Source organism: Balaenoptera ricei, chromosome 19 (genome assembly GCF_028023285.1).
Source record: "Balaenoptera ricei isolate mBalRic1 chromosome 19, mBalRic1.hap2, whole genome shotgun sequence".
Classification (NCBI taxonomy): Eukaryota; Metazoa; Chordata; class Mammalia; order Artiodactyla; family Balaenopteridae; genus Balaenoptera; species Balaenoptera ricei.
The window spans coordinates 18,656,254-18,683,024 of NC_082657.1; the positions used below are offsets into that span (position 1 = coordinate 18,656,254).

Consider the following 26,771-nt stretch of genomic DNA (forward strand, 5'->3'; position numbering starts at 1 on the left):
CCAGTGGCCATCAGCCATCCTCACCCCGGCTGCACTCCCTTGACCGTGAGACCTTCCCTTCTGATGATGGTGAGGCCTCTGTTGACAAGTCTTTTGCTTCAATCCGGCAGAACACACATTTGGTGACTGTTTCAGAAAAGATGTCACTTTCGTAGATGGAGAAAGGCCTGTCACATTCTTCACACTGACATGAAATATTTTAAAAGAGTAGAAAGGAGGTGCTGATCAGAGGAGATCAAGGCATGCAGTTAGAATTCTCCCCCCTGATCCAACTGCCTTGGGCCGGGCCAAGGCAAGAGCTGCCTCCCCTCTCTGGGGCTCTAAGCGCACAAGGGTAGAAACTGCAGGCCACCGAGAGGGGATAAGCACAGGCTTCGCGCTCTCTTCCCTCTCAAAAGCTATGCAGGTCCTTGCAGCTCAGGTCCCCTGCTGTGGGGTCCCAGGGTGGCGGGGAGGAGTGGAGAGCCACTTGACAGTGCTGAGGACTTGGGGTGGGTGTCTAACCTCACCCTCTGTTCTGTGCAGAGCAAAAGTACAGGGCCGAGGGGCTATCCTAACTCCCTGACATCCTGGGGACACCTGACTTTTGAGAATCAAGTAGGCAAGACTTCTGAACGAAGCAGGAGGTTTTTTCTAGATGATGAAGGTGCTGAGCATCCTTCTCTGTCTTTGAGCCGAAGCACCCGGAGGACAGTGGATACAGCGGCACAGCTCACTTGCAACATTTTCCCACCAGCAAGTGAGCAACACCGGGGGTGGGCTCCCAGGCCATGGGCAGAGGTCTCTCAGGGCTCCCACCAAAGCGCGGTCCCCCTGAGACGAGCCGGCAGACGGCAAGCCCCTGCCCTGGCTCTCCAAGCCCCTGTGCTTTGCCACTCTTGCCCGCTCCAGGGCACCAAAGCCTGCAGGAGAGATGGGGCCAACCCCACCCAGGGCAGGTCTTCTGGGAAATCTGGCCTCTGAAGTTTCTCGTATTGAATCAGAGCAAGTCAAATGCCACGAGCTCATCTTTGCTACAGCTTCAGGTAGGTTTCTTTCTTTTCTTTCTTTTGCAAGAAAGAAATTCAATCCTTTACCTGCCTTATTCTACAGCATCATTTCCCACGACCCAAGCCCAGAACAGCAGGGCTCAGGGGAAGCAGCTCCTGGGGCCCGCGCCAGGTGGAGGACACAAGCACTGCTCTGTACCGTCAGCTTCCAGCGCCTAAGGGCCGACATGGCCACAAAGGCCATGAGGACCAGCTGGCCACAAAGACGGGCTTCCACCTGGGTCCCACCCCTCACCTCCCTGCCTGCCGGTGCCATTCTCCAATTAGCCATCCCCAGAAGCAGTGGCTCCCAGCCAGGCCTTCTGAGTGGAGACAGGCCTGGGGAGCTCCAGGATTCACAAGGGCCCAGCAGGGACTCCTCAGCCTCTTGAGGTGGCAGCCAGGTGCCTGCACTGCGAGGCCCCAGCAGGGACTGGCCTCCACTGCCCAGGGCCAGCCCTGGCTGTACCTGGTGAAGCAGAAGATGTACCCACCATGATCATCCACTAGAGAATTGGGACCTGAGCCTCGTCCATGGGAAACGGGGCACTGGGGACCTGGCCAGGGTTCTGCTGCAGGAGCGTAGGAGGCCCACACGGGGTCCAGCTGTGTGCCAGCCTCCCTCCAGCCTCATCTCCTCCCACCCACCCTGCTCACTCCTGCCTCAGGGTCTCCACATGGGCTGTTCCCTTTGCTGGGAAGTTCTTTCCCTAAAAGAGTTGCACAGCTCACTCCCTCACTACCTTCAAGTCTTTGAACAAATGTCATCTTCTCAGTGAGACCTATCCTGACCACCCTTTAGAATGCTGCAACTGCCAGCACTCCCGTTTCCCTTTCCTATGTTATTTTCCTCCAAATTACTTATCATCATGTGACTTACTACAGATTTTTCTAATTTCTTTATTCATTGTTTGTCTCCCCTTTTAGAAGTGTAAGCTTCCTCAGGGCAGAAATGTCCATCTGTTTGTTCATAGTTTTATCCCCAGTTGCCCAGTTTGTTCAAAGAATAAATTTGTAGAGAGAACTAATGAAAGCCTTCGTTTGGCTTCATTTTACCCAATACCAACCTGTTTCAGCTTTAAGCCCCGGGCCTTTTTGTACTCGATTACCAAAGGAATTTGGTCAATTTCTTCAATATTCCATAGTCTCATGGTCTTATCCTAAAACAAGTTAAACAAACCAGCAGTCACAAAATGGGCTCGTTAGGCTTGGATGACCCAGGGAGGGGCATGGCATCCAGGTTACATGCGGACAGCTTCGACCTGCAGAGGGACAGTTAGGGTGACCAACTGTCCCAGTTTCTCTAGCACCATCCCAGCCTTAGCACTGGAAGTCCCACGTCCCCCAAACTGGAAGCAACCAAGATGTCCCTGAATAAGAGAATAAACAAACTGTGGTACATTCATGTGATAGAATATTATTCAGTGATTAAAAAAAAAAAAAGAAATGAGCTGTTAAGCCACAAAAAGGACATTGGGGAGCCTTAAATACATATTTCTAAGTGAAAGAAGCCAGTCTGAAAAGGCTACATACTGTATGATTCCAACTATATGACGTTATGGGAAAGGCAAAAATATGGAGACAGTAAAAAGGTCAGTGGTTGCCAGGGGTTCTGGAGAAGAAGGGGAGGGATGCAACACAAGTGCAGCACAAGGAGTTTTTAGGACAGTGCAATTGTTCTGTATGATCCTGTGATGGTGGACACATGACACGCATTTGGCAAAACCCACACAACATAAAGAGTGAAACCTAAACCATGGACTTTAATTAATAATTATCTATCAATATTAGTTCATCAATTGTGATAAATATACCACACTTAATGCAAGTGGCAACTGGAGGGTGAGGTTATATATAACCCTCTGTATGATCTGCTCAATTTTTATGTAAACCTAAAACTGCTCTAAAAAAATAAAATCCATTTTTAAAAAAGACATCTATGCTCCTTAGAAAATAGTGGTCACTGAATTAATTTGGGAATACCACTCAAATCCATTATCTCAGCATTCCTTTGATTAGTCTTATGAAACTGAATGTGGTCAGCAGAATAATGTTCTCCCCCACCACCACCCCCCCACAAAGAAGTCTACATCCTAATCCCCAGAACCTGGGAATATGTTAGATTATATGACAATGGGGAATTAAGGTTGTAGACGGAATTAAGGGTGCTAATCAGATGATCTTAAAATAGGGAGATTATTCTGTATTATCCCTAACCACAAAGGTCGTTAAACGTGGAAGTTTTAGTCAGAGGAATAAGTAACAATGGAAGAAAGGCAGAGAGAGATACAATGTTGCTGGCTCTGAAGATGGAAGAAGGGACCACAAGCCAGGGAATATGGGTGGCTTCTAGAAGCTGGAAAGGCAAGGAAGTGGATTATTCCCTAGAGCCTCCAGAAGGGAAGTCCTACTGACACACTGACTTTATCCCAATGAGAACTTGGGATACTTCTATCCTACAGAACTGTAAGATGTTAAATATATGTTAAGCAGTGAAGTCTCTGGTGATTTACTATAGCAGTAATAATAATATTAAAAAACGAACACAGTAAGTAATGTTACATTTCCTGATTTGGCAGTTGCAACTAAACATCCTGTGGAAGAACAAAAGGAGAAAGTCTGGTGACATATATGTTGGCCCTTACAGTATAGAGCTGTCAGATTTCATCAACAATCATACTTTCTACAGTATATCAAGTGAGTTGTCCAATCATGATAGACAACAACAACAACAAAGTTCCCCCTAGCTCTTAGATACTTTGATTCAAAAGGTGGAGTTTCAAATCATCTTCTTGATTTCTGTGAAGTTTTTAATGAAACTGCAGACAGCATAAAACAAAAGCATGTTGACATCTTATGCAAATACAGACTAGACGCTGCTTATCTATCTACATATTCAGCAGACAGTGCAAATGTGAATTTTGGCAAATTCCATTCAGTCCATTAACTTCTTACCAAAGTAAGTGAAAATATCTTACCTGCTAAATGTCCTGCACATCCTAAAAAGGAGTGTGATTTGCTTACCTGTGGTGTTGGGTCTTTCCCAATAAACGTTTTTAGTCAGTTTTCACCTTTCTCAAAATGTGCAGAAGCACTTAATAAAAATGATGACTTTATAGAAATGGAAGAAGATATCTTCCCTAAATATATGTCTACAAGATGGCTATTATCATTGCTGGCCTTAGAGAAGATGTTAAAATCTTGGCCTGCCATAAAATCATATTTTTTAAATGTGGGACAAGAAGAATGTCCTGTAATTTTGAAATACATTAAAAATGAGAATGGAGAAAGGGATTACAATAACACTGACAGTTATATACTGTTTCCCAAAACTGTTTGATAATCTTTAAAGAGGCCACAACAAGTATAAAAAAAGGATGAAGTGACCTGACATGAATTGTAGGTTGTTACAAAAACTCATACAGTGAAAAAATGATTTGGGAGTTCCCTGGCAGTCCAGTGGTTAGGACTCGTGCTTTCACTGCCATGGCCTGGGTTCAATCCCTGGTTGGGGAACTAAGATCCCGCAAGCTGCACAGCATAACCAAAAAAAGAAAAAAAAAAAGATTCATTTTTTGGAAATAAGACAGCTTCAGTACTTTTTAAAAAATTACCAGAGAAGGACAGCCAAGTTAAACAGGACATTCTCAATTTCTTAACTAAAACTGTAACTAATTTGAAATCCAACTTCATTATCAGAAATTCAGATTACCTCTGTGCTTTAAAACCATTTCCCTGAGAAAGAGAGATTTGACTTACGATGACAGCAAATGTAATACTTCAGAGTGTTTAAAATAATGGACATTTTAGACAATGGAGAGCCTATATGATGAATTTATCATGGCAGAGAACCTGATTGACAAATACCTGTTCTACTAAAACAAGCTTTCAGACTTCATATATTTGGATATTTTTGGAGAGCTGGAAAATAATTCCTACAAATCTAAAAGTTTGTTGTTGCTATAAGTAAAATCCTAAGTATTCCGTGCTCAACAGCTTTTGTTGAGAGGGTATTTACTTTGATGTCATAACATTGGGCTGACACCAGGAATCAATGAAATGTGGGCTGCTAAGAGCAGAGCTGCAAGTCATCGTGAATTTTACGTTTGACAGCATTTAGTCTTACTACTACATAAAAGAAAAGAAGGATGTCCTAAAGGCTGAAGGTAGTTCAGAGAAATATTATTGGGAAACATAAAAGTAAAAATATCCTACTGTATTATGGGACAGAAAGAAACATGTCGTTATTGGATTTTTTAATGTGGTAAAATATATTTAACAATATTTATCATTTTAACCATTTGTAAGTATAATTCAATGACATTAAATACACTCACAATGTTGTGTCATCATCACCGTTATCTATAACTGAAACTTTTTATCATTCCCCCCAAAAAACTACATACCCTTTAAACAACTCCCCATCTCCCCTTCTCCCAGCTCTTGGTAACCACCACTGTGCTTTCAGTCTCTATGAATTTGACTACTCTAGGTCCCTCATATAAGTTGAATCACACAGTACTTGTCCTTTTGTGACTGGCTTATTTCACTCAGCATAATTTCCTCAAGGTTCAACCATGTTGTAGCATATGTCAGAATGTCCTCCCTTTTTATGGTCGAATAATATTCCATTGTATGGATATACCACATTTGTTGATCCATTCATCTGTCAGCAGACACTTGGATTACTCCCACCTTTTAGTCCCACCTTATTGTAAATAATGCTGCCATGAACATGAGTGCACAAGCATCTCCTAGAGTTCCTGCTTTCAATTATTTTGGGTATGTACCCAAAAGTGGAATCGCTGGGTCATACAGTAGTTCTATGTTTAACCTTTTGAGAAACTGCCAAACTGTTTTCCACAGCAGTTATACCATTTTACGTTCCCATCAGCAATGTACAAGCGTTCCAGTTTCTCCATATCCTTGTCAACACTTGTTACTTTCCTTTTTTTTTTTTTATTATAGCCCTCCTAGTAGGTGTGAAGTGGTATCTCACTGTGGTTTTGATTTACATTTCCCTAAGGACTAATGATATTGAGCATATTTCCATGTGCTTATTGGCTACTTGTATATCTTCTTTGAAGAAATATCTATTTAAGTCCTTTGCCCACTTTTGAATCAGGTTGTTTGGTTTTTTGTTGTTGAGTTTTAGGAGTTCTTTATGTATTTTATTATTACCCCCTTATAAGATAATTGATTTGCAAATATTTTCTCCCATTCAGTAGGTTGTCTTTTCATTTTCTTGGTAGTATCGTTTGACGTGCAAAAGTTCTTAATTTTGATGAAGCCCAATTTTTCTTGCTGTTGTTGTTGTTGCCTGTGCTTTTGTTGTCATATCTATGACAAAGTCATGAAGATTTTCCCCAATGTTTTCTTCTAAGAGTTTTATAGTTTTAGCTCTTAAGTTTGGGTCTTTGATCCACTTTGAATTAATGTTTGTATATAGTATAAGGTAAGCGTCCAATTTCACTCTTTTGCATGTGGATATCCAGTTTTCCCAGCACCAATTATTTAAAAGACTGTCCTTTCCCCATTGAATGATCGTGGTACACTTGTTGAAACTCAATTGATCACGTATGTGAGGGTTTATTTCCAGGCTTTCTATTCTACTGCACTGATCTATATTGTCCAGTTTTCATTATTATAGATTTGTAGTATTTCATTGGGAAGTGTGAGTTCTCTAACTTTATTCTTCTTGTTCAAGATTGTTTTGGCTATTCAGGCCCCTTGCAATTCCATATGAACTTGAGGATCAACTTTTCCATTTCTGTGAAAAAGGCTATTGGTATTTTGATAGGGATTGTGTTGAATCTGTAGATCATTTTGGGTAGTAATGACATCTTAACAACGTTAAGTCTTCTTGGCCATGAACATAGGATATCTTTCCATGTTTATAGATCAGAAGAATTAATATTGTTAACATATCCATACTACCCAAAGCCATCTATGGATAATCCCTATCAAAATCTCAATGGCATTTTTCACAGAAATTGTAAAACAATCCTAAAATTTGTGTGAACTTACAAAACACCCCAAATAGCCAAAGCAATCATGAGAAAGAAGAACAAAGCCTGGAGGCATCACACTTCCTGATTTCAAACTATACTACAAAGTTATAGTAGTCAAAACAATATGGTACTAGCATAAAAATAGAGAGCCCAGAAATAAACCCTCACATATACAGTGAACTAATGTTTTTTTCTTTCATTTGGCTGTGCCGGCACACGGGATCTTCATTGCGGCATGCGGGAGGCATGCGAACTTCTTAGTTGCAGCGTGTGGGATCTAGTTCCCTGACCAGGGATCGAACCCAGGTCCCCTGCATGGGGAGCACAGAGTCTTAGCCACTAGACCACCAGGAAAGTCCCTACAGTGAACTAATTTGACAAAGGAGCCAATAATACTCAACAGGCAAAGGCAAGTCTCTTCAATAAGTGGTGCTGGGAAAACTGGATAACCACATAGAGAAGAATGAAATTGGACCCCCATCTTATACAACTCACAAAAAGTTAACTCATATGGATTAAAGATTTAAACATAAGACCTGAAACCATAAAGAGAAAATATTTGTAAATCATATATCTGATAAGGGTCAGATATCCAAAATATATAAAGAACTCATAGACTTCAATACCAACAACAACAAAAGACAGAGGAAGTGAATAAACATTTTTCCAAAAAAGACATACAAATGACCAACAGGTACATGAAAATGTGCTCAACATCACTAATCATTAAGAAAATGCAAATCAAACCCACAGTAAAATATCACCTCACTGTTGGAATGGCTATCATCAAAAAGACAAGAGATAAGTGTTGATGAAGGGAACCGTTGTGAACTGTAGGTAGGAATGTAAGTTGGTACAGCCACTGTGGAAAACAGTATTGGAGGTGCCTAAAAAAATTGGAAATAGAACTATCATATGATCCAGGAATCCCAGTTCTGGGTGTATATCCAGAAGAAATAAAAGCAGGATCTCAAAGAGATATCTGCACCCTCGTGTTCACTGCAGCATTACTCACAATAACCAAGGTATGGAAACAACCTAAATATCCATAAGTGGATGAATGGATAAAGCAGATGTGGTATATATATGCAATGGGATATTATTCAGCCATGAGACAGAAGGAAATCCTGCCATTTGTGACAACAAGAATGAACCTTGAGAGTATTATGCTAAGTGAAATAAGTCCGACAGAAAAAGACAAATACAGTATGATCTCACTTACATGTGGAATCTAAAAAAAAACAAGCTCATGAAAACAGAGAATAGAGTGGTGGTTACCAGAGGCTAGGGGCTGAGAGAAATGGGGAGATATTGGGTCAAAGGGTACAAATTCCAATTATAAGATTAACAAGTTCTGGGGATCTAATGTACAGCATGGCGATTATAGTTATTAATCCTGTATAATACACTTGAAATTTGCTAAGAGAGTAGATCTTAAATGTTCTCACCACAAAAAAGAAATGCTAATTATATGACACGGTAGAGGTGTTGGCTAAGGCTATGGTGGTAAGCATTTTGCAATATATAGGTGTATCAAATAAACAACTTGTACACCTTAAACTTACACAATGTTACATGTCGATTATATCTCATAAAGCTGTTAAAAATAAATACATAAAGTGTCTGTTTAACCAATCTTACTGTATTTATATTCAATTTTTTAAGTCTTACATTTATGTATCTTAATACATAAATATTAAGATACCTAGTATTAATACATATATAATAATATAGCCTATAAAATTTAAATAACCAACAAAGTTTTTTAAAGTCAAAGTAAATTGCTATATCAAAAGACAGAAAGAAACGTTATAAAATATATTTTTCTTAACCATATTTGCTTAATTATCCTACTATCAGTTACTACTAATCACTGTTATTGACTAGTTCTGTTGTTTTTTTGTTTAAATAATAGCATTTATGTAACAGAAAAGTAAATAAGACATAATTTCAAATAAACACTCATTTTTGATACTTTGTCTTGTATTTTTACTTTTTTCCAGCTTTACTGAGATATAATTGACAATATTTTTCATATTTTTTATGCTAAAGTAACAACACATTGGCATATAATTTTTATTATGTATTATAATATTACGGGGGTTTTTTGGTCAGGTGTGACGGTATCCTGCATTGGCTCTCTAAGAAGTTGATCATGGCAGGCAGAGTCTTGCCCATATTTGTATATACCTAGAAACCCCCAGCCTAGAGAATGAGATGGCTCTAACAAAGGTTGGGGGACAAGGTTGGACCCCACTTCTCTGGTGCTCACACATGAAGGACAGCCCTCAGGATATCCTGGGCTGTCCGTTATGTGCCATTGGCATGGGAATCCCGGGATGCGGTGAGTAGCGAGGGAAGACCCACCTGGAACCTCAGGGTGGTCTGCTTGCCCACGAGCTGACCCCTTTCCCTCCAAGGCCCCCTGTTGGCTCCATCACTTACCAGTCTGGACAGGCCCTTGCTCCAATGAAGTTCAAATGACAACTGTGCAAAGAAATACCTGGCAACTTCCCATATGAGCAAAGGACCCACTTCCCACGTTCCCGCTTCCTGGATGGGTTTGGCCTGGCCAGGTGTGGCCTTCAGACTGAGCTGCTTGGTCCTTCAGACTGAGGAATTTTACTTGACAATGCACTTCTGCTAACACCAATTCTCACAAATGTGATAGAGATTTTAAGTCACTCAAAGGTTGGCCACTTTTACCTTTGAAGCAGACAGGATCCATTTCTTGTTTTTGCTAATGGCAACATCCATCACCCAGTCATTATGGCCCTGAAGAAAAGTAGAATTTTAAGAGGACCTAGAAAAAAAACCTTTGAAAGAACAACCAAAACCCAAAAAACAAAGTCAAGAATCCAACGTTGCTTACTTTTAAGAGCAATTAATTGTGCTTCCCTGGTTTCACCCACGATATTTAAAGTGGAGTACAAAGTGTAAAAGCTTGGGATTCATGTATATATCACAGCACCATATGAGTTTTTAAAAATAGTACTCTGGTGCTTAGCACAATGGGGAAAAAAAAATTATATTCCCAGCTGGTCCCAGAGCACCTCTTGCAGGTTTTTGTTTGCATATTCTTTGTTCTAGGAAATACCACTTAGCAATCCTATTGGTGAGGGAGCTTTTGGCTTCAAGTAACTGCAAACCTACCCACTGTGGCTTAAATAAATGGGGGTTATTTTCCTGGGGTAAAAGGAGTTTAGAGGAGATAAACACTTGCTGGTTCAGACACTTAATGATGTCAGAGCTCTGTGTCAGCATCTGTCTCATTCTTTGGCCTTCCCCTAATGGAAAGAGGTGAATGGTGAGGCGTGGTATGAGGGAAGGGAGCAACAGTGAGGTTAAACTGCTGCGCAAAACAAAAGGACAGGAATCGGAGGGCAGAAGAATAAAGAGAGGAGAGGAGAGGAGAAGGGAGGATAGAATGGCCTGATGGGAACACAAAGGGACTTCTAACTACAGTGAGGTTGAACATTCAGTTTTAAGCCATTCACGTGCTATGATGTAAACTCCCCTTGCCTCTCCGAACCCACAGAGAAGAGGGTCAGATAGAACAGCTTTGGGATCCTGAATGTTATGGTGATCAAGGGGACACAGTCCACATTTGGGTCACAGGAAATAGAGAAACCAAGAGTCATCAATGCAAGCATTCACAGCCAAAGGCGGCCATGAGATCACAAGACCAAGGGGTATGCAGAAGTCTTGGGGTGGGGGCACCTGGAACAGAGGCACTGAAGTAGCCAATCCTGGGGCTGCCTAACCTTTGGGTTCTCGTTGTGTTGGACAATCCATCTCCTTACCATACAGCCACTTTGAGTCTCCTCTAACCTGCAGCCAAAAGTACTCACCCACCATTGACACCCACCATTCTGGAGCCCCACAGCTTTCTATGCATGCACAGTAATTTCTGCTGTTCGTAGACACTGCCCCTCCTCGGAGTTTTTGCATTTGCTGCTTCCTCCTCCTGGAACGCCCTTCCCCAAGATCCTCACTCATCCAGCCTTTCTTTGCCATCCAGTTCTCAGCTCAAATGCCACCTTCTCCAAGAGGCCCTCCCACTGTGCATTAGTCCCTGGAGTCTGTTTCTATCATATCACCCTGTTGTGGCTACTCTGTGTCACTCATCACTATTGAGGATTTGCTTGTCTGACCTTGCCCACAGAGGTGTCAGCTCCATTGCGAACATTTAGGTCTGTCTCACTGTTGTATCCCCAGCACCCAGCACCCAGCATGAAATGAAGAATGAAGCTCAGATCTTCTACCTGAGGCTGGCATTGGTACCTTCAAGGAGAGCTTCCGGTAGCCTTCTCCTACATCCCAAATAGCCACAGTCTTGTCGAACCCTCCAGACACAAGAAAAGAGGCTGGAACACAAAATGAAACAGTCTCAGGGGGTCACCTTCCTCAACAAACTGTTTCCTCCTCTGGTGAGGCCAAAGCAGGCTGCGGATGCATCTGTGAGGTGCCACCGTGGCTTCACTCTGAGGACACTCAAACCCCTTCCGGGTGTGACTCAACAACCCCCAATCAATTACAGTTGACGCTCGATATTCATGGTAGTTGCGTTCTACAAAGTCATCACAAACACTCAATGAGTGATGATTGGTCTTAGGGGAAATGGAGGGTTAGGTTCCTGTGAGCCTCTGGTTACAACATTTTCATTAACCCATCAGTACATAACCTTGTTTTCTGTCTGTTTCTGTTTAACGACACCTTAGTTGATACATATTGCTTATTTATTAACATTGATTTCATGGCCGTCAGCATTATAACTCATGTCTGAACGAAGCGTATCTAACATGTATTTTCCCTGTAAGGCACATCACAGGCTTCTTGCAGTTAGGACACTAGACAGCACTTCAGCACTATACTGGGGGGCCCCCTTAAACAGCAAAATCATCAACAAAAAGCACAAAATGCAAAAAAGTGGGACTAAATAGATCACAACAAGGACACCTTATGATAAGAGAACTGAAAGAAGGTGGAGGGTCGCCTTGTTCAGCCTCAGCTGGAACCGTGTGCACATGGCAAGCTTGTTGCCGCTCTGCATGTATCTATGGGTGGCTGCAAAAGTGCCAGGAGTATTGATTTTAGGCTTACAAATAAATTTTACCCAGTAGGTAAATTCACAAACACAGAATCCGCAAATAGTGATGACTGACTGACTATACGCAACTCTGAAACCTATAATGCCAAGGACAGAAGCTGGTGGGGCACCTCACAGCGGGGTCTGACTTACACAGAGGCTGCTTCTGAAGAGGGAAACGTTTCTCAAGCCAGGCCCTGACTATGTGCATATTGGCTGGGTACTCCCCTTGACACACAGAGCAAGCCCCACTCCCCATGAGGACTGCGGAGTATAGTAATAACATTTGGCTCCTGGGTGTCAGGAGCAGTCACAGCTCTCACTGGGGCCAGCTGCCCCTGGCTGTTTCCTGGCACTGCTCCTGGTCACATCCATGCCCCTTCATCTGGAAACAGCTCCCCAATGTCCCATGCAGAAACACCCCTCACATATTCTCAGTGCCTCTGGCTCAAAGGGTACCGACTCTGACCTCCAGCTCTAAGGATGGGCAAGTCCCGCAGGCATGGCCAATCAGAGCCTTTCATCCCCTGCTAAAGGGGCTGGTTCAGAGATGGGCATGTGTCCCCAGCTGAGCCAATGCGAGTCTTCCTTGGGACTTGTGCGGGCACCGCCAGAAAGAGGTTTTCTCTTTCTCTAGGATTGCCAGTGGCCAGAACCTTTGTTGGCCTGGACCACCAGAGGCCATCTTGGCCTCCTTGAGGAGAAAGGTCAATACAAGAGAGAAGCTGAGCTGAAGGATAGAGCGGAAGGGCTGGCTTCCTGAGAGCATTGTCCGAGCGTCTGGACACAGCCCTCCTGAAGGGAGACCAGCTCCTGGACGAAGTGAGAAGTAGCATGGACATACATACACTACCAAATGTAAAATCCATAGCTAGTGGGAAGCAGCCGCATAGCACAGGGAGATCAGCTCGGTGCTTTATGACCACCTAGAGGGGTGGGATAGGGAGGGTGGGAGGGAGGGAGACGCAAGAGGGAGGGGATATGGGGATATATGTATACGTATAGCTGATTCACTTTGTTATACAGCAGAAACTAACACACCATTATAAAGCAATTATACTCCAATAAAGATATTAAAAAGAAAAAAAAAACAATAAAAGAAATAGATTTTTTAAAAAAAAGTTAATAGATTTATCTTGTTGCTTAAGCTATATCAAACTGAGTTTCCATCATTTGCAAACTTGTGCATATGAATCTCCCTCTTGGCTTTTCTGTTCTTGTGGAAAATAAGTCCACCCTCTCCACTGGCATCATTGGAAATCACCTCTTTATACTAAGGAAAGTCCACATGAATGGAATGTGAGGAAATCTACCCCAGCACTCCCACGGGTGTGGAATCCTTCCACATTTAATTACTCACTGTCTCTGGCAAAGTGGCAGGAGCTCACGGAACCTTCATGACCCTGCATCAGAGTCACACAGGCTCCACGGTTTCGAAACTCCCCTGTATGGACGTTCCATATTTTTAAGGTTTTATCCCAAGAGCTTGTACACAGGAAATGGCCACTGAAGGTAAAACAGCAGTTTGAGATTGCATTGGTGTGTGCTCTGAAACATATATGGAAGGGTGCACACATTAGTACATCACTCCTGGAGGATCCGAGGACACGCTAAAGGGGAGGTGAGTGGAGGGGGCATTGGAGCTGATCCCCTGTGACCTCATGGACATCATTCCTTTGATCACTGCCTAAATGGTCTAAATATTAATTACTCTGACTATGTCACACTGTTCCAGGATGTCCCAATAATGGCAATATTGACTTTTTTTTGCTGGATAATTCTTTGTGGTAGGGGGCTGTCCTATGCATTGTAGGATGTTTAGCAACATCCCTGGGTTCTACTCACTATATGCTGGTAGCCTCCACACGCAGTTGTGACGACCAAAAAATGTCCCCAGACATTGCCAAATGTCCACTGGGGGACAAAATTGCCCCTGGCTGAGAACCACTGCCCTATTCAGAGCTGCTTGAGGCTTGAGGAAAAAGAGCAGCTGGAAAAGTTGTCAGTGATTGATAGTTAATGGACTAACAGACTTTCAGGTTTAAAGTGGGTCTCTCCTGCTCTCCCTCCCTCCTCGTTTCTCTCCCAGACATAGGCGCATGGCTCCTTCCACCCATCCTCCTCTCCCACTCCTCTCTCACTCACTCCCCCTGCTTCTCCTCACCCCAAATGCTCTCTTTTTTCCTTTCCCCTTCTCCTTATCTGTCTTCAGTGTCACTAAAGCATATTTTAATATTGGGCATTTAATTAATAAAGTTTGGGGTTATTCATTCTCAATTTTTAAATGTCTTATTTTTTTAGAGAAAAGAATTGTCAGAATTTTGCTTTTCTTTGTTTTGTTATGATCTTCAAAGTATTTTCCCTGTGACTGTCATCTCCTCTTACAAACAGAGTTTTCAAGCAAACTTATAAACATAATTGAGCATCTCTGAGTAGCCTGGATTATAATATCAATTCATCTAAATGAAGAAAAGTTTGAACAAAACAGTTTTCTAGAGTTCAAGTCAGAGTTTTTAGAGTCTTTTAGTTCTTTGAAGCTCACAAACTGAGTAGGATCAAAGGAGAAGAAATGTCAGCTTCCCAGGGGTGTGCAGGCTTAAAATGTCCAAATCCCAGTGCCTGGTGGGGCAAGAACCATCCCAGCATATACTGGAGATGAATAACAAGCCCTCCTCTGAATCCAGAGACTGTCACTGAGGTTTAAACCAAGGCTCTCTCTCTTTTCCAGGATGAGGCTCTCATTTCAGATAAACTCCACATATCATAAAAGACCATTTTACTTAGTACATAAAAGACCATTTTACTTAGTACAAAAGTCTGGGGAAAGCGTTCTGGATAAGATGGAGTCAGTGTACTGCTCCCCTTTCCTCCTGTTAAGTACAGCTAACAGGGGCTTCCCTGGTGGCATAGTGGTTAAGAATCCACAAAGGTTCGAACCCTGGTCCGGGAAGATCCCACATGCCTCAGAGCAACCCCGCAGAGCAACTCAGCCCGTGTGCCACAACTACTGAGCCCACGTGCCACAGCTACTGAAGTCCGCCTGCCTAGAGCCTGGCTCTGCAACAAGAGAAGCCACCGCAATGAGAAGCCCGCACACAGCAACAAAGACCCAATGCAGCCAAAAATAAATAAATAAAATAAATTTATTTTTTTTTTAAAAAGTACAGCTAACAACCCTGGGCATTTATAAAGCAAACAGAAGACTGCAAAAGGTGGAGAAGAGAAGGCAGACCAGCTAAGGATCTTGGGACCCAAGGATGGCATGCTGTTGAGTCCCTGTAGTTTTCTTTTTGTTTCTTATATCCTAGACTGGGTACCGGGAAAGTCTGCAACCCCCAAAACAATAAGGACTGGATAAAAAGCTCCCAAGAAAAGCCTGTTCTCCCTAGCCAAAGGGATAGCCTAGTAAGACAGAAAACCTTTACACAATGTCTGCCTTACTCCAGCCAAAAATCTTGGGAAAAACTGCAATCCCATCCCCACCACTGTCAGCAAAGTCTAGACTGCCACCCTTGCCAAGCTCTAATGAGGTAGCCTGCTAAAACAGAAGATTTAAGTAAGACTTAGTGTCTCATAATGCAACACTCAAAATGCCCAGGATGCAACTGAAATTCACTCATCATACTAAGAGCCAGGAAAATCTCAACATGACGGGAAAGAGAGTCAACAGACGCCAATACTGAGATGACGCAGATGTTAGAATTATCTGACAAGGATTTTTAAGTCGCCATCACAAAAATGCTTTGATGGACAATTATAATCGTGCTTGAAATAAACAAAAAGATTGAAAGCCTCAGCAAAGAAATAGAAGATATAAAGAATGACCAAATGGAAATTTTAGAACTGAAAAATACAATAACAACAACAACAAAAACCCTCAATGGAGAAGATAGAGGAAATAATCAGTAAATATGAAGACAGACAATATAATTTAACCAATCCAACCAAAAAATAGACTGAAAGAAAACAGAGCCTCAGAAACCTGTGAGACTATAACAAAATACCTAACATTTGGGTCATCAACATCTCAGAAGAAAGGGAGAAATAACATAGACCTGAAAAAATAATCAAATAAATTGTCTAGAATTTTACCAAATTTGGCAAAGGACAGATTCAAAAAGCTGAGTGAAGCCCAAGTAGGATAAACCCAAAGAAATCTATACACAGACACATTGTAATTAAACTTTTGAAAAGTAGAGAAAAAGAAAAAAATCTTGAAAGCAACAAAAGAGAAATGACACCTTACTTATAGGGGAAAAACAATTTGAACGGCAGTGGATTCTTCATCAGAAACCACGGTGGTCAGAAAAAAGTGATATGACAGTTTTCAAATGATGAAAGAAAAGAACTGTCAGCCCAGATTTCTATATCCAGCAAAAAATATCCTTCAGGATGGAAGGAGGAATCAAGACATTTTCAGATGAAGGAAAACAAAGAGAACTTGTTGCCCTCAGACCTACCCTAAAAGAATAGCTAAAGGAAATTTTTCTAAACAGAAAGAAAATGGTGAAAGAAGGAAACTTGGAATACCAGAAAACAGAACATGGTAAGCAAAAGTATGGGTAAATACAATAGATTTTCCTTCTCCTCTTGAGTTTTCTAAATTATGTTTGACAACTGATGCAAAAAAATTATAACAAAGTACTTGTGTTTATTCCTTGCAAGCTTCAAAATCAGTTGAGATTATGAATTTTCAAACTTCTCTAGTAAGACCAGCTATATAATTTGCAGGGCCCAGTGCAAGATTAAAATGCAAGGTGCCAGTTTCTCAAAAAGCTTTACATAATATTACCACATGATCCAGGAATTCCTCTCCTAGATATATAGCCAAAAGAATTGAAAGCAGGGACTTGAACAGATATTTGTACACCAGTGTTCATTGCAGCATTATTCACAACAGCTAAAAGACAGAAGCAACTCATGTTCCTCAACAGATAAATAGATAAACAAAATGTGGTATATACATGCAATGGAATATTGTTCAGTCATAAAAAGGAATGAAACTCTAATACATGCTATAACATATATGAACCTTAAAAACATTATGTTAGCCACCATCACCCTGATACCAAAACCAGACAAAGATGTCACAGAGAAAGAAAACTACAGGCCAATATCACTGATGAACATAGATGCAAAAATCCTCAACAAAATACTAGCAAACAGAATCCAACAGCACATTAAAAGGATCATACACCATGATCAAGTGGGGTTTATCCCAAGAATGCAAGGATTCTTCAATATACGCAAATCAATCAATGTGATACACTATATTAACAAATTGAAGAATAAAAACCATATGATCATCTCAATAGATGCAGAAAAAGCTTTTGACAAAATTCAACACCGATTTATGATGAAAACCCTCCAGAAAGTAGGCACAGAGGGAACTTACCTCAACATAATAAAGGCCATATATGACAAACCCACAGCCAACATCATCCTCAATGGTGAAAAACTGAAACCATTTCCACTAAGATCAGGAACAAGACAAGGTTGCCCACTCTCACCACTATTATTCAACATTGTTTTGGAAGTTTTAGCCACAGCAATCAGAGAAGAAAAAGAAATAAAAGGAATCCAAATCAGAAAAGAAGAAGTAAAGCTGTCACTGTTTGCAGATGACATGATACTATACATAGAGAATCTTAAAGACGCTACCAGGAAACTACTAGAGCTAATCAATGAATTTGGTAAAGTAGCAGGATACAAAATTAATACACAGAAATCTCTTGTATTCCCATACACTAATGATGAAAAATCTGAAAGTGAAATTAAGAAAACACTCCCATTTACCATTGCAACAAAAAGAATAAAATACTTAGGAATAAACCTACCTAAGGAGACAAAAGATCTGTATGCAGAAAACTATAAGACACTGATGAAAGAAATTAAAGATGATACAAGCAGATGGAGAGATATATCATGTTCTTGGATTGGAAGAATCAACATTGTGAAAATGACTATACTACCCAAAGCAATCTACAGATTCAGTGCAATCCCTATCAAACTACCAATGGCATTTTTCACAGAACTAGAACAAAAAATTTCACAATTTGTATGGAAACACAAAAGACCCCGAATAGCCAAAGCAATCTTGAGAAAGGAAAACGGAGCTGGAGGAATCAGGCTCCCTGATTTCAGACTATACTACAAAGCTACAGTAATCAAGACAGTTTGGTACTGGCACAAAAACAGAAATATAGATCAATGGAACAGGATAGAAAGCCCAGAGATAAACCCACGCACATATGGTCACCTTATCTTTGATGAAGGAGGCAAGAATATACAACGGAGAAAAGACAGCCTCTTGAATAAGTGGTGCTGGGAAAACTGGACAGCTACATGTAAAAGAATGAAATTAGAACACTCCCTAACACCATACACAAAAATAAACTCAAAATGGATTAAAGACCTAAATGAGAGGCCAGACACTATCAAACTCTTAGAGGAAAACATAGGCAGAACACTCTATGACATAAATCAGAGCAAGATCCTTTTTGACCCACCTCCTAAAGAAATGGAAATTAAAATAAAAATAAACAAATGGGACCTAATGAAACTTAAAAGCTTTTGCACAGCAAAGGAAACCATAAACAAGACGAAAAGACAACCCTCAGAATGGGAGAAAATAGTCGCAAATGAAGCAACTGACAAAGGATTAATCTCCAAAATTTATAAGCAGCTCATACAGCTCAATATCAAAAAAACAAACAGCCCAATCCAAAAATAGGCAGACGGCCTAAATAGACATGTCTCCAAAGAAAATATACAGATTGCCTACAAACACATGAAAGAATGCTCAACATCATTAATCATTAGAGAAATGCAAATCAAAACTACAATGAGATATCATCTCACACCAGTCAGAATGGCCATCATCAAAAAATCTACAAACAATAAATGCTGGAGAGGATGTGGAGAAAAGGGAACCCTCTTGCACTGTTGTGGGAATGTAAATTGATACAGCCACTATGGAGAACAGTATGGAGGTTCCTTAAAAAACTAAAAATAGAACAACCATACGACCCAGCAATCCCACTACTGGGCATATACCCTGAGAAAACCATAATTCAAAAAGAGTCATGTACCACAATGTTCATTGCAGCTCTATTTACAATAGCCAGGACATGAAATCACCCTAAGTGTCCATTGACAGATGAATGGATAAAGAAGATGTGGCACTTATATACAATGTAATATTACTCAGCCATAAAAAGAAACGAAACTGAGTTATTTGTAGTGAGGTGGATGGACCCAGAGTCTGTCATACAGAGTGAAGTAAGTCAGAAAGAGAAAAACAAATACCATATGCTAACACATATATATGGAATCTAAATAAATAAATAAATAAATAAAAGGTCATGAAGAATCTAGGGGCAAGACGGGAATAAAGACGCAGACCTACTAGAGAATGGACTTGAGGACATGGGGAGGGGGAAGGGTAAGCTGGGACAAAGTGAGAGAGTGGCATGGACATATATACACTACCAAATGTAAAATCAATAGCTAGTGGGAAGCAGCCGCATAGCACAGGGAGATCAGCTCGGTGCTTTGTGATCACCTAGAGGGGTGGGATAGGGAGAGTGGGAGGGAGGGAGATGCAAGAGGGAAGAGATATGGGGATATATGTATATGTATAGCTGATTCACTTTGTTATAAAGCAGAAACTAACACACCATTTTAAAGCAATTTTACTCCAATAAAGATGTGAAACAAAACAAAACAAAAACATTATGTTAGATGAAATAAGCCCAACACAAAAGGACAAATAATGTATGATTCCATTCATATGAAATATCTAGTATAAGCAAATTCATAGAGGCAGAAAGTAGAATAGAGGTTACTAGGGGCTAGGGTTGGGGGGAGTGGGGAATTATTATTAATGGGTACCGAGTTTCTGTTTGGGTGATAAAAGGGTTTTGGAAATAGAAAGTGGTGATGGTTGCACAATATTGTACATGTAATGTCAGTGAAATTAATTTAAAATGGTTAAAATTCTATATTTTACCACAATTTTAAAAATAATAATGTAATATCCCCCAAACCACTGAATTGTACACTGGAAATGGGTGAATTGTATGATGTGTATGAATTATATCTCAATAAAGCTGTTAAGAAAGGCAGGCAGCAGGCAGGAAAGAAGGGGGAAAAGTGACGGCTTCTGGAGAAACAATGGTTACGAGACAGGTAAGAGAGAGATTTTTCACTATATATCCTTTTGTACCTTTTAAATTTTGTACTGTGTTGCGTGTTTTACATTTTCAAAAAGTAAATTACATATTTTTGAAATAAAAAATTGAGGTCCCTTGTTCAAAAATGAAGAATTTCAAGATATCAATGGCAGAGCATTAAATCAAGCGTGAGCCTTTCTGTGTGGGGGGCCCTGTGTAACTTCAGAGGTTCATGCAATGACGCCAGCCCTGTCCTGTAGCCCTGAGAATCCTTGTCTCTATATTTTCTTGCTAAAAGCTACATTTCCAGAAAATTCACAAATGTGGGTCAATCCAGTATACCAACAGACATTTTCCTTAGCTCCCTTTCCACCGTCCTTGGGGAAACAAAGTGGAGTGGGTTGTGACACCCACAGCTGGAGCTGCGGCCGCCTCTGCTGTGTCACCCTCCTCGCTGCCACCACGGAGTAGGTCTAAGGAGCAGGGCAGGTGTTCCACGGCCCCTCCCGACCCCGGTGTCCACGGGAGTCACCCTTGGTAACAGAGCCCGTGCTGAGCGCCCACTATGCAGCCTGTGCTAAGGACCTTTGTGTGTTATCTCATGCAGACCTCACCTGGGCTCAGTTTGCAGGTGAGGAAACTAAGGTCCAAGGTCACCCAGGATGAGAACCTGCACTCTCTTAACCCCGGGCCAGACCCCCAGGGGAAAGCCTGGTCCAAGCCGGCCGGGCTCGTAACTGAGCCGAGCGGGCAGGGTGACAGGGCATATGCACATTCTGGGATCCTGACTCCGAGGCCCACTGGAGAGGGCTGGCCACCCACCTGGCGCCGGTGGCCACAGACAAAGTGATCCTTGCAGGCCCTGGATTATCAGATCTTCCCATTTTACATGGGATGCTGGAAATCCACATTTTGCGGTGGGAGTGGGACACTGCACAATGTTTACCAGTGTTGGCTCACACTGAAATGAATGCATCTGAGGGCCGTCCCAGCCCACGGGCCACAGCTAGTGGTTTCCCCCTGCCTGTCTGTCCCCTTCCTTTTCTCCATCTCCAGCCTCCTCACAGCGCCAGTGGACCATAGTTGGAGATGCCCCACATTGACACCAGTTGGGGAGCCAAAGGGGCACAGGCCGAATCCAGGAGGGCATGACTGGGGACTCCCACCCACCTCCCCGCTGCAGGATGCTGCCCGGCCTCCTCACTTGGGGATGGTGAGCAGCGTGGCCTGGGATGTCACATCCCAGATCTTGATGCTCCTGTCCAGTGAGACGGAAGCCACCTTCTGGCTGTCTGGGTCAAAGCAGCATGCTGTGACCGACATCCCGTGATGATCTGAGGCACAGGGAAAGTGACTCGTTACCGTGTGTTCCATACTCTGGGCCACAGGCTGCAAGGGACACAGAGGCTCACCCTGCTCCCCTAGACAGCGACAATGTTACAGAGATGCAACTCTGGCTTTCACAAGGGACTATGCACTCACACAAATTGCCTGCTGTGAACCAGGCTTTGGACAAGGAGCACTGCCCCTTGCCCCCTGCCCCTGCCGCTGCCCCTGCAGAGCTCCCAGGTGGATGGGGAGACACCCTTGAGCAGGCAATGATCTGCAGCATATGCCATGGCTCCCAGCCAGCAGAAGGAAGCCTGGCCCAGCCCCGAGAGGTCGAGGAAGGGACCTAAAGGTCATCGAGGGAAGCAGGAAAGGAAGAGTGCTCTAGGCAGAAAGAACAGCATGTGCCAAGGCCCGGCGTGGGGACAGAGCATGGAGGGGCATGGTGTGCAGCTAGAACTCCGAGCGTGAGGAGAGGTAGAGTGTGAGGTGATACATTAAGGGGAATATGCAAGCTGTGGGGCAGTGCACCTATCACGGTTCCATGTTGATAAAAATACATTAAATGCATGTGGGAAGTAGTACTGTGTGTGTGCAAACACACACACACACACACACAGGAAGGCCACCCAGCAATGTACTGTTAATAATACGTACCTCCAGGAAGGAGTGCAAACAGGTATGGCAGCCTTGCACTTTTTACTTTACACACTTACAAATTTTTTTTTTTTTACAATGATTACGTATTTTTTAACTTTTTCTTTTGAGATAACTGTTAACTCACATGCAGTTGTAAGGAATAATACAGAGAGATTCCATCACCCAGTTTCCCCCAGCGATAACATCTTGCTAATCATTATACAGGATTACAACCAGGAAATTGACATACGATGATTTTTTTTTCAGTAGATGCCATTCTGTTCTTTTTCTAATTGTCTGAATTTGTTTCTTTCTACATGACAATTAATAATAATAATATTGCAAATCATCAGCATTGTAAAGCACTACAATAAATACTTTACTTGCATTATTAATAATCATTGTGATAATTACTTTTATATTTAAAAATTACAGATAAAAATGTTAAGAAGGCTGGGACTCCACTCAATAAAGAATTGGGCTTTAAATGTCCCCGTGAGGTTGGAGCAGAGCACTGCTTCATTTATTACAAGCATGAGACTGAACAGAAAAGCCTTAAGCAGTCTTAGTTTTAACTGCCTGTGCATTTATCAATCAATGTCCCATCTTTAATGATGTGATTCATAGCACTGCAGGTTCACCAAATAAAGCAATCGAAAGTCACTGTCTGTCAAGTGACAAGTGGCTGTTACCACAGACAGAATAGAGCAGGGAGCCCACGCAAACTCACCTTTGATGTGGGACACGGTGGTGGTGTCTTCCGCATCTGTTATACAGATTCCACGGTCCACATCCAAGCCTGAGACCACGTATTTACCATCGGGGGAAAACTTACAGGAGACTATGAAGGTTTCATGACTGAGCTTCCACTGCAATAGGGCAACAATCCAAAGGTTTTCTCTCTAGCCCAGCATCCCAGCAGGACTTTCTGAAATGTTCTCTCTATGCACTGTTCAGTATGCCAGCCACTGGCCACATGTGGCCATGGAGTACTTGTAATAGGCTGGTGCAAATAAGGAACTGAATTTTTGTTTGTTTAGTTTTCATGAATTAATTTTTAATTAATAAATGTAATTAATGTGTGTCTAGGACAGATGAACAAGGATAGGGAACACCTAGCAGAACTGGCAGGAAGGTTCTAGTAATGGCCGACCTTATTCTTTTTTTTTTTTTTTTTTTTTGGCTGCACCAAGCGGCTTGTGGGATCTTAGCTCCCCGACCAGGGATCGGATCCGAGCCCTCAGCAGTGAAAGCGCGGAGTCCTAACCACTGGACCACCAGGGAATTCCCCCTGGCCAACTTTTTTCTTGTTCAGTTTGGTAAGTGTTTATTGAATGTCTGCCCTGTGGACAAGACCCTACAGCCTCAGCCCCTTGGGACGAAGAGCTACTCAACATATTTAGGAAAGGAGGATCTCTCTGTACGTTCTAAATTATGGTATTGCCCTTGTGAAGGTTTTTAAATATGCCCACCAATTCTTTGATAGTCCTCCCTCCACAAGCTGGAGCTTAATTACCTGCCCCAGGAGTGTGGGCTCGACTTAGTGACTCATTTCTTTGAATACAATATGGCAGAAGTGATAGTGTGTGACTAGGTCATAAAAGAAACCAGGGCTTTCTCCAAAGAAGACATACAGATGGCCAAAAAGCACATGAAAAGATGCTCAATGTCACTAATTATTAGAGAAATGCAAATCAAAACCATAATGAGGTACCACCTCACACTGTTCAGAATAGCCATCATCAGTATAATAAACGGAAAGGGTGTGGAGAAAAGGGAACCTTCTCACACTGTTGGTGGGAATGTAAATTGGAGCAGCCACTATGGAGAACAGTGTGGAGGTTCCTTAAAAAACTAAAACTAGAGTTACCATATGATCCAGCCATCCCACTCCTGGGCATATATCTGGAAAAGATGAAAACTCTAATTCAAAAAGATACATGCACCCCTATGTTCATAGCAGAACTATTTACAATAGCCAAGACATGGAAGCAACCTAAAGTCCATTAACAGATGAATGGATAAAGAAGATGTGGTATAAATATACAATGGAATATTACTCAGCCATAAAAAAGAATGAATTATTGCCATTTGCAGCAACATGGCTGGACCTAGAAATTATTGTACGCAGTGAAGTAAGTCAGACAGAGAAAGACAAATATCACATGATACCACTTATATGTGGAATCTAAAAAAATGATACAAATGGCGTATGGTATGGGTTAGGGTTAGGGTTAGTTTTAGGGTTAGGGTTAGGGTTAGGTTTAGGGTAAGGGTTCGGCTTAGGGTACGAAAAAAATATTTAAAATTTTAAAAAATATAAAAAAAAAAAGAAAAAGAAAAATGATACAAATGGACTTATTTAAAAACAAAATAGGGACTTCCTTGGTGGTCCAGTACTCCCAATGCAGGGGGTCCAGGGGACCAGCGTTCGATCCCTGGTCAGGGAACTAGATCCTACATGTGGCAACTTTGTTGCCACACGCAGCAACCAAGATCCCACATGCCACAAATAAGACCCGGTGCAGCCAAATAAATAAATTAGAAATAAGCATTTGGGAAAATGCTCAAAGTCAGGAGTAACTGATGCTCATATATCTGCTAGTATATAATGACACTATGTTGTCAACAGAATATACTTGCCCATGTTCACATTTAACATGTGTAGAGGAAAAGAGACACCAAGGTGTTAACTGTAATCTCTGGGAGTTGTTTTAAGGTTTTTGTGTTTGTTTTTTTGAACTTGGCTTATGTTGTCTTTCCAAAAATTGTTTACAATGAATATAAACTGATCTTCACACCAGGAAGGAAGATTTTTTTTTTTAAGGAGAGAAAAGAGGAGGAAGGGAGAGGAGAGGTGATGAGAAGCTGCTGGGGGAAGGGCGGTGAGGATGGGACAGGAGACCCTGAGGCGCCCCTGGAGCAGGGTCAGGGCTGCCTGGGTACCAGGCAGGAGAGAGAGGGGGATCTCGGGCCAGTTTGGATGGATGGATGGTGGTACCTTCTTAGATGGAGAACAGATTGGGAAGGGCCCAGAAGCCTGGTGCTTTGGCCACGTGCATGGCCTTTGTCCCAAGGCCTCAGGTCTGCTTCTTGCCCCATCAAAAGCAGACATCCCTAGGGGAGGGTCTCTTTTCCCATGCAGTTCCCTCAGCCTGGAATGCCCGCTCCCACCCCCACCTCCACTTCTTCCCTTCTTCCACATGCTCCCCACCCCTCAAACAGAGCCCTCTTCTGCCTGCTTCAGAAAGCCTTCCTTCCCTGAAGCCCACCCTCCATCATTTTGGGTCCCTGAGAAAATTTTCCTTCCCTGAAAGATTGGCTACTCTTCACACTCCACGCCCAGCTCAAGGCCACTTAAGGCCCAGTCAAGACTCTGTGCTGTGATCTCTGCTGAGTGCACCATGGTGACCTCAATGGGAAGGAAATCCAAAAAAGAGGGGATACATGTATATGTATAACTGACTCATTTTGCTGTACAGTAGAAACTAACACAACATGGTAAAGCAACTATACTCCCATAAAAATTAATTTTACAAAAAGACCCTGTGCTGTGATGTCTCCACTAGGGCAAAGGATACGTACCAGCAGCTTGCCTGTTTCAAGGTCCCAAGCCCTCACTGTTTTGTCATAAGATGCTGCAATAATTCTGGAAATAAAATGACAAACATAGGGTCTTAATGACCCAGATTAGTATGCCTGTGGTTTCTATGAAAAAAAAAATAGGAAATTTTTACAGAAAATTTCTATAGTTTAGGACCAAAATTGCAAATAATACCTGAATCTTCCTAAAGATGTTCCATGAGCCCCCTGGAGAACAGAGGTTCTCAGTGAAAACAGAGAGCCCCTAACACAGAAGGCACCACAGCACCATTCTCTTCCTTAATCCCTCGGTCACACAAATATGTTCTTTTTTATCTGGGGCGTTAAAGGTATCATTTCTTCTGTTCTGTAATTGTCTTCTTCTAGAAGGAGCTACAACCCACAAGGATCAGTCACTTCTTTCTCTGGTCACTTGTCTATATTTTTACAGGAAAAGACTTTCATAGCTCATCTCATTCTGAAATGCTTTCTTGTACATTTAGTAAAATAATATAAGTGTACCCTTGTCTTCTTATATTGCATGTTTCTGTGACAATCTCTGTCCTCTATGTAAGATAAATTCTCATGAAACTTAAATTCCCTCACTAGTTTTCACTAGTAGACTAATTTTGTAGCTGCTGCTCAGGATAAAAGTGAATCCACTTTAAAGCAAATCCCCTTTTAAAGGACCGTCTCACATCTGCGTGAGGGGTAAATGCAAGTGCATCCCAGAGGCTGCCTCCCAGCCCCGACGCTCCCCAGGTGACAGCTTGGGCTTGCCTCTGCTTCCTGGGTCTCGGTTTCCCCTGTGAAATGAGGGCCTGGACTGAATCGCTAGCGAGCCTTGCAGCTGACCCAGTCCACAGGTGTGACTGCAGGAAATAAACTCCGTGAAGAACATTCAGACTGGCTTTAGCCA

The 26,771-nt window shown here is 42.1% G+C and overlaps 1 protein-coding gene across 1 annotated transcript in view; it reads right to left on the reverse strand.

Moving 5' to 3' along the window:
• Positions 1-26,771, reverse strand: part of WDR88 (WD repeat domain 88) — a 47,345-nt gene that overhangs the window by 2,296 nt on the left and 18,278 nt on the right. Inside the window, exons 4-11 of the mRNA XM_059903747.1 lie at positions 25,856-25,919; positions 23,001-23,139; positions 21,507-21,636; positions 13,489-13,676; positions 11,324-11,406; positions 9,746-9,814; positions 2,096-2,188; positions 25-184 (exon numbers count right to left, since the gene is read on the reverse strand). Of these exons, the coding sequence (XP_059759730.1) occupies positions 25-184; positions 2,096-2,188; positions 9,746-9,814; positions 11,324-11,406; positions 13,489-13,676; positions 21,507-21,636; positions 23,001-23,139; positions 25,856-25,919 (926 nt within the window). The remainder of the gene's footprint in view (positions 1-24; positions 185-2,095; positions 2,189-9,745; positions 9,815-11,323; positions 11,407-13,488; positions 13,677-21,506; positions 21,637-23,000; positions 23,140-25,855; positions 25,920-26,771) is intronic.